This window comes from Sprattus sprattus (genome assembly GCF_963457725.1).
Source record: "Sprattus sprattus genome assembly, chromosome: 2".
Classification (NCBI taxonomy): Eukaryota; Metazoa; Chordata; class Actinopteri; order Clupeiformes; family Clupeidae; genus Sprattus; species Sprattus sprattus.
The window spans coordinates 7,879,866-7,888,815 of record NC_137921.1 but is presented as its reverse complement, the minus strand read 5'-3'; the positions used below and the strand labels follow the sequence as shown (position 1 = coordinate 7,888,815).

Genomic DNA, 8,950 nt, shown 5'->3' with positions numbered 1-8,950 from the left:
ATAAATCTGGCCTTTATCCAAAGAGTGTCTTGCATTGCCCAGAAATTAAAACTAAGGTTATTTACTTGTTATTCAACAACACTAACCATTGTACCACTGATCACACATGGTACATTTGCCACACACAAAAGTGACATAAAAAAAATCTGGCCCCCCACTGACCAGACTGAAAGCTCATCGGCCCCCTGGTAATTTGAGTTTGAGACCCCTGGGCTAAGCTGAAGAGATATGTTTTTAGCTTTCTTTTGAGAATGTTAAGCGAGCTGGCTTCTCTGATATCTATACGACAATTCAGCATGACGTCACAACAACGAATATCTTAATTCCGGGTGGCAAACGTCGCCCCTTCCCATAGTAAACCTGAACAAACCAACAGGATTTTTGACAGGATTTTTCATGTAATGTCAAAACGTTTTATGATTATGATCTTGTGAACTGAAAAACTAGACGTTCCTGATTTCGTTGCTGTGAATATTTGTTAGCGAATAATGGTAATATTGCAACGACCAAGTCATTGAAATACATACAAGTATCAAACTCGTAGTGACAGAGATCGCTATGGCCAACTTAACATGAACGATTTTCAGGACTGTTTGTAGCTTTCCAGCTATCTGTCTGGAAACAAGAATTTGTCCATACGGATATTAATAAAGTACCTATCTATTGATCTTATTGAAACTATTGAAAACTGTGTCATTTTATTGTACATGAGCAGTTTTGAGGATTTGAGCTCTTTTACTAGCTACCCAACGTTATGCTACCGTTAAGCTACCCAACAGCAACCCAACTAAAACATCTCCCATTTGACTAACTTTAGACATCCTAGCTTGTTAACATTTGCTAGGGGAAGAAAGTTGACATAACTTTACGTTAGCTCAGCTTTCAGCGTGCGCAGGCAGAATGTGAAAATAAGCATTGATATGAGTTTCCCGCTTGTGTTGTTACACCCAAGAAAAGGATTATTAACGATTGAAATCTAGAATTTGCTGAAATAGTCTTATAATAATTATAATAATAATAATTTACGTAGCTGGGTACATTTGGCATTACAACCCCAAACACAACACGATTTTAACATTACATTTGCGTAAATGAACTACTTCGGCTGTTGACAGGATGACAGTTTGTGCCACCCAAAAGTACCTTGGCAACCTTTGTTTACAAATAAGCGATTGTGGGAAGCTGTTAAAAGGCTCTCCGTCGAAAAGCAAGCAATTCATTATTAAAGGAGGTCCCTAAAGATCGCATTTTTCAGTCTATAGGCAGTGTGTTCCATAGATTTGGGGAGTAATGGACAAAGTGTGAGGGACCGAGGCGGTCACCCCACGTTTTAGGATGTAGGCTGACTGGAGTTGTTGGGGAATTCAGGATAGAGGGTGCAGGAGATAGTGGCTATTATACACAATTATTACACGGCTCTTCTTAATGCTGTAGAATGCTCCATTCACTTGAATGGGGCTTCCCAACGTTCTGCGGTCAACTATTTTCCGATAACTGACCGTTGCTATGCAGTTAATGACCGCTGTCAAGGAAAGTGGCCTTTTTGCCTCTGATTCACATCTTTCGTAGCACTCCGCAAGTAGTACGGTAACTTATCAAGGGAGTTTCAGCGGACGGTTGAGCAGCTGTGTTCTAAAGAATGTTCAACTGTCTTTGAAGTTCAACGTCTTTGGCGAACTATTTCTCTGCTTTTTAACACTACGTATAATAACAAAAACAAATACATTGTAAAAAGACACACTGTAATTTTTTTAGTTTTAGCCGTATAATAAGCGGGATAATGTATAGAACACCGGTCATTGTCGGGAAAATAAGCCCCTTCACGGTGAATCAACACCCCTCCGCTTCGCGTCGGGGTGCTGTTCGCCCTGTCGGGGCTTATTTTCCCGACAATGACCTGCGTTCTATACATTATCCCTTACTTATAACACGGGTAGATAGAATTATAACACGGGTAGATGGAATCCACCATTCTGAGAGTTAGTTCCGGGGTGTGCTATATTCTACGGTATAGTAACTGTACGACCTGTTTTCATCTACCTGAGCGTTCCATATCAGTACGCACTCAAAAGGAAATATCTATCCAAGATGGCGGCGTGTTGTGGCTAATGTAGTGGGGAATGTTTCATGTGAATTAAGCTATCTACACGACTTTTTATATGTCTAAATTGACTCGGTTAGTTGTTTCTGTGCTACGCGAATGTTGCAGAGTATTGAAAGTCTTTACTGAAAGTCTCGAATATTATTTGTAGTTGACTTTTAGCGCTTAGACCAAAAACCTATTTGAAACACACGTAGCTTTTGTGCTAGGTCTAACAGACGTTAAATTCCCAATGCTATTTGTCTGTTGCATAGCAACAGCCACACAAAGGGGGACTATTTTCTCTTGGCTACTGAAATGCGATACACAACGTTTGGTGTCTACAACTTTTTTTGTCCTGAAAGGCAGCTTACTGTTTACTTTAATTGTACTTAATATTTTGGAGTCGCTGGCAACCGTGTTATAAAAGCAATAAGGTACTCGAGTCAGTACGGTATCGTCAATAATGTACTTGTTCGAGGGTTTGCCGGCCCTCCGCTGCGCGTCGGGCCTAACAACTCCCTCGAACAAGTACATTATTGACGATACCGTACTGCCTCTCGAACCTTATTGCTTAAATATTTTCTTATTAATTTAAAAAAGGGACTCTACGGTATCGACCCCACACAGGTGCCCAAAAACCAAACAAACATAAATCGCAAAGACAAACGCACTCCAAGGGATACATTTAACTAGGCACAATTCTATATGCACAATTCAATAGGCACAATTGTCTAGGTCCACAACTAGACACACTAGGCTTATACGGCCAAACCCTGTTTTTCAGTGTTTTTTTCCCCACTCATGCCTCCCAATGCTTTCACAAAGCTCTTTTTCAATCCTTGAAAAAGGCACCCTCTAAATAGGCTGGCTAAATTGGCCCTATTGGCTTCACTTGGAACCAACCATTATTGTGGGGGAGCCTGGACCCAACCATTGTGGTGGGGAAGTCCACCCCACATTAGGGCCAAACTCCTCTCCAGTGAGTCACGGTAAGAAGGGTTGGAATTCACCTTCTCACACAAAGGCTTATGACAACATTTCCTTACGACTGTTGCTGGGAACCTCCAATTAACCAGCATTTGATGATCGCAGTGTACCTTGAAGGCAAGAATTTGACATGGGAGTTTGCAATGTAACAATGGTCCAAGCCCATTAAGGGCTTCGTATATAAGGAGAAGGACCTTAAAGTCAATTCTCAATGTTATCGGAAGCCAGTGCAGAGCAGCCAAAACAGGACTTATGTGCTCTCTCTCCTTGCGGGTCTGGTAAACAGCCGAGCTGCAGAGTTGTGAATGAGCTGAAGTCTCTCAGTTGTTTTTTTTCGGGAGGCCAGTAAGTAGTTAGTAGTTTCTCATTGAGCTCTCTCTCTCTCTCACACCATTGCCCTGAACAAGGGTAATAAAAGTCAACTGTCCAACTAAATAAAAGTACACCTGATCCACTTTCCGGTATTCACTTTTCAGACCACTCATCAACAATGATTAACACCAAACTGATGGTGTATCGAAGGCCAACTCGATGCAGATAGGGCTGGCTGCAGCGCTGCAACAGAAACTTTGGTGGTGTGACACACACACACGCAGCCTCCAGGCACAAGCAACGCAGGCAGTGTGCATTGGGCCTTAGTACTGCAAGGAAAGGTTCACTCCCATATACCCAGTCACCTAGGCATCAATGGCTATGCTTAAAGATTGTGTCCATGTGTCCACGTGTCCCGCAGTCAAGCTTCCTGTTGCACAGGAAGGTAGAAGAAACCGTGGCAACTGGAGGAATTCTTAGAAGTTTTTTTATTCAAAATGTACAGTACCAGTCAAAAGTTTGGACACACCTTAAATTTTTTGGAGAAGTGTTTCCTTTACTTTTATTATTTTCGACAGTGTAGGTTAGTACTGAAGACATTTAAACTATGAAAGAACACACATGGAATGGTGTACTAAACAAAAAAAGTGTTATCTACCATGTAGAAAATAATAAAAGTAAAGAAAGAAATTCTCAAAAAATGAGAAGGTGTGTCTAAACTTTTGACTGGTACTGTATTTGTTTTCCTCCAAATTGCTTGTTAAATTGCAGGTGGGTGTACAAGAGCATCTTCCTCTCTCAGACCTTGAGGTTCTTTGCACTCTTCTCTGGAACACAGAGATATCAATCATTTTATAATTTAAAACACAATACGAGATATTACTGGCTGTACTGAAATTCTGAATTATTTGGTATTCTCTTACTGAGTGTTAGATGCTCCAACATATCCTGAGTCCTTGGTACTTGAACTTGGAACTTGGATCGCTTTCTGGAAAACAAACAGGTTTAGCATTGATCCAGCTTGTTGTTAAAGAACACTGAGGATATTGATGTTAAAATCTCATCTTTAAATATGTTTCTCCATCATATCACACTTAAAGCTGTAGATCCATGAAGGATATGGCCACTAGGGTGCAGTATAACATGAGGTGGGTCTCCACACACAAACACAGTGTTCTGCTGCGGGGAGCAGTGGGAGAGGCACACACACTGAAGGAGATCGTACTGACAGTATTTACTGATTCTTATGACCACTGACCTCTCAATGAGACAGGTGGCCATCAACGCCCCATTAATAGCAAAGTTAACAGCCAGAAACAAAATGGCAAACAAAATAAAGCTACATAGCTTCAATATTCTTGGTTATGAATACTTTATATTCACGTGACGGGCAATTTACTGTCAAAACATGCACCCTTTCCTCTTGCAGTCTCTAGATCCCTCAACGTTGTCAACTTATCATTTGCCTTCTGCCTGCACCCACAAAATCTTGATTGCCATCAAACATCAGTGGGCACCACATTCCTAACTAATAGACCAGATTACTTTGTGCATCTTCCATAACACTTCCACCAACATGCTTTGCAGGTGGTTAGACCTTAGCTAGTTACGTAAATCTATCCAATGTTATCATGGCTTGGTAGCAAACAATTACATTAACATTAATTTGCCTCTACATTCGATGTCAGTTATATTATTGCAATTATGGATACAAATTGAATTTTACACATTTGTACTGTCATGTTATGCATAACATTTAATATTATATGGGGTTAATTAATCCTGAAGGTAAATTACAGCATGTAATTTTAAGTGGCATCTATTTATAGAAATGGAATATAGTATTCATAATTATGTTTTCATTAGTGTATAATTACCTCTTACTTTGAATCGTTGTGTTTTTGTTAACTGAGAATGAGCCCTTCGTATCTACATAGGGAGCGGGTCCACTTTTTCCTACTTATTATTTCTTTTAATTATATCATTTTGTATTATTTTTTTCTTTTATTTCCATATCTCTGATCTCTCTGTCATGCCATGCCAAGGGACAACGGATGAAAACTAGCTAACCAAGCTAATTCTGGTACATTAACATTTTCTGGGAAATGTTTAACAATGTACACTGTCCCTTTTCAAATAAACGCATACATAAATAAATACACTTCCACCGAGGCCACCATGTTTCTATAGTAGCCCAGAACTGTCAAATCAACATTGGCACGAGAGAGGGCCTTTGGCGTTGTTATGGCATTTGAAGGTAACCGTAGGTGCTCGCACACACTTGTAAAGGGAAGGATATTCATCTCACCACTAGATGCCACTAACAATTTCACACTGTACCTTTCATGTTTTGCCTCAACTGATGCCACATTTTAAAACCTACCTGTTCTCTTCCTTTGCAACTTTCCTGCACAGGTAAAGAATCTGGACAAGAGTGAAAATCTAAATAGAATAAAAAAGACTGTGTGTCAGACACAGATGTCACATGCATTTTGATGTTATGTACATTGGCATGTGATGTCAACTGCTACTTTCAGACATTTTTGTAGCACTCCCTGAGCAGTTTTACATAACAAAGTGGATGTATCCTCAAGTGCAAGGACATTGTCTGATTTCTAATAAACAGGATATAAAATTAGCAGCTAAACCTCCAGTCTCAGAACTTAAGAGGAGCTACAGCCCAACGTGATTGATTGTAATTATACATGGAGGTAACATAATACATAAACTAATTTAATGAAGAGCTGCAAGATTATTGAACAATCTGAAATAATTTAATAACATTTAATTTAATAAGTCACTTAAACAGACAAAGAAACAAAAAATAAACTTGCATTTTTTCAGGAATCTTTCAGAACATACCAAGGTGCATAGAATTAAAGGCACCACAACAAAACTCAATATGAGCATATATCTGTGCCTTGGTTTGTCTGTGCATTTAACATCAGCTGCAGCACTTCCTTCTTCAACTTTCTGTTTTCCAATGGCATCACAGCTGAAAGACAAAAAAAACTGCTAAATGTAGTGTGCAGTTCTATGGTAAGCCATATCACGAAGGCAGCTCCCAAAATAGTACAGTTTCATGGTAAGGCTTACAGCTCCCACAACAGAAACTATTCTAAAAGCCAAAAAAAATAGTTAAATCACGTGAGGAATTTATGGAATTGACGAATATGCAAGGAGCTGAAGCAATGACAGCAACAGTTTTTAACTGGGCCATCATATTTTGACAGGATCCTCAACGATGTTCTTAAATTTAGCAAAGCTTTTACTTTTCATGTGCTGCATGCTTGTGTCAAAATGACCTACTCAGTCCAGGCAATGCAGGTCACTCCATCTGTAGAGTACTGACCCTTAGGACAGTCTTCACACTCGGTGTCTGAGGTTTTAGAACCTGTGGATATAAAAAAAAGGGGGGGGGGGGGGAGTTAACCAGGGATATTCCACTGTAATGTCAACCTCAACTGATGCTGTACTGGTAGAACAAGGTTCTAAAACCACCACACATTTTGATGAAGATGTGTCTGCACTGTAAAAGCTGCTTTGGGTTAAAGGGCCTGCATATATAGATATATGAAGAGCTACATATACTATACTATATATATACTTAATCTTAGTCTTGTGTGGTGATCAGAGTAGTGATTTAGGGTTTGGGTGTTCTTAAATTTGGGAGTGGCTTGATTAAATTAATATCTTACAATGTCCCTCAAAAGGTAAAGCCCTTTTTAATCCCAGTATTCAATTTGCCAAAAGAATACTTACCAGGTGTTATAACTTTCTGCCCAGCTGTACAGACTGTATGTTTTCCAGCGAAACTGCACTCATTCGGTAATGAATAACTTAAACAGTGATGTCCATCAAGAACATCACACACGGCATTATCTGTTGTAGTGCATTCATGTACTGTATACAGTCCTTGACCTTAAAAGACACAATACAACAAGAAGTCATTAATGTTGAAGACACAACCATGACCATTATTAGGAAAGAAGCAAATCCAAACCTGAATCACATCTCTTGCATTGGCGACATTTATTGTAGCCATTTGGTTCATCCATGTATGTCCCCTTCAAACATGGAATACATGACGTGCTGGAGTCCTGTGTGCAGTCTTTACGAACCACTAAACCTAGAAAGAACCAATGAAACACACTGACAATGATGCTGAGAAAACTTTAGGTATAAGCTGCATAAGCAGTGTTTTATTTGTACTTACATGTAATGTCCTTACAGTAGTAATATAATATAAAATAATAATGCAAATAATATCTTTCAATAATATCTTTCGAAATTCCCCTAGAAGAAATTAAAGATACAGTCTGTCATTCTAGCAAAATGTTGAAGATATTTCAGCTCAACAGCCAATGAAATTACACACCTCCCTTCCGTGCTCCTGAAGCATGGTGCGGATTGGCTGAAATAGTTTATGGATCTGTCCAAAGGTTTTATGTTTGCTTCCCAATAACAGAGTAGGACTGTGTATGAACACAAGTGGTGAATCTAAACGGACAGCTTGAGGACTGTCAGGAGCAACTAGCTGAATTTGACAAAAGGTGTACTGGACTAGAATCACAAGACTGCACCTTTAAGGTTACTGTAATGTAGCTCTTTTGTGAGCGTTCCCATACATGCAGATCCCAGATCAGTTTCACTACATTACATTTCAGGAGTAGGCCTACATAACATCCGGAAATTGCAGTTTTTCACCACACCCTCAGTAGACTTGACTGAGTGTGGTGTTCTCTTTATCGGAAAAATACCTCTTTGGATTGAGAGGTAAAAACACATGAGTATGCCATACCTCTTCCGCACATCGGACAGCACTCCCCTAAATCGCTCAGATATTCTGCTCGCAGACAACAGTTCGTGGGCTGCAATATGGCGAATACTAAAAATGAAAACGAAAGAAGGGAAGATGTGTCATTCCTAAACCAACTTTGGTTAACAATATCGACTGTTATAATGGGTTGCATTACATTTCCAGCGAAGCTGGAATCTATTGAAAGTAATCGCTACTCCGCAACGTATTTATGGACGTATGGAATTACACGGAACTGACATCGCTAATCGCCATCTTTAACAGTATTGTCGGTTGTTCGCTGACAATATTGTAAGCTTATTTAAATAATGTCTCCAATCAGGTTAGAACTCAATGTGGGGTGGAATGCGAGCTTACAGAAGAGAAATCGCGAAATGATGTCCATATCATCTTCCCATTTCTTTACCCCAAGAAGTTGATAAAATAAAGTTGTTTCGCAGAGTTTCCATCGTCGCCATTCGTCGTCTTTCGAAATCGAGACATATTTGGTTGCCAGATGTTGTCATAAGCACGTGGAATGGGTTGCGTAGGCTATACGCCTATTTTAGTTTTGGCTTTACAAATAAACCTTTCCTCATTGGTATCACAAATATGACTTTCATTATTTAGCACTGCAGCTCAAATGTGCATGTGACAAGAGTGCCATCACCACACACAAGTACTGTATGTGGCGTGCTCTGACTCACATTTAGCCTGGCTCTTGGACGTTGTGGTCAGAGTGCAGATTGGATAACCTGTAGAGCCGGGTT

General features: G+C 39.7%; 1 protein-coding gene across 1 annotated transcript; it reads right to left on the bottom strand.

Moving 5' to 3' along the window:
• Positions 1 to 4,180: 4,180 nt before the first annotated feature.
• Positions 4,181 to 8,669, bottom strand: LOC308361213 (tumor necrosis factor receptor superfamily member 5-like; the record flags this gene model as incomplete). The annotated part of the gene is made up of 7 exons (XM_080833490.1): positions 8,559 to 8,669; positions 8,184 to 8,270; positions 7,386 to 7,511; positions 7,145 to 7,303; positions 6,692 to 6,776; positions 6,184 to 6,377; positions 4,181 to 4,209 (listed from the first exon to the last, which is right to left on the bottom strand). The coding sequence occupies exons 1-7, from the start codon at positions 8,584 to 8,586 to the stop codon at positions 4,181 to 4,183; spliced, it is 708 nt and encodes a 235-aa protein (XP_080689616.1). The 5' UTR covers positions 8,587 to 8,669.
• Between the last annotated feature and the right edge of the window lie 281 nt (positions 8,670 to 8,950).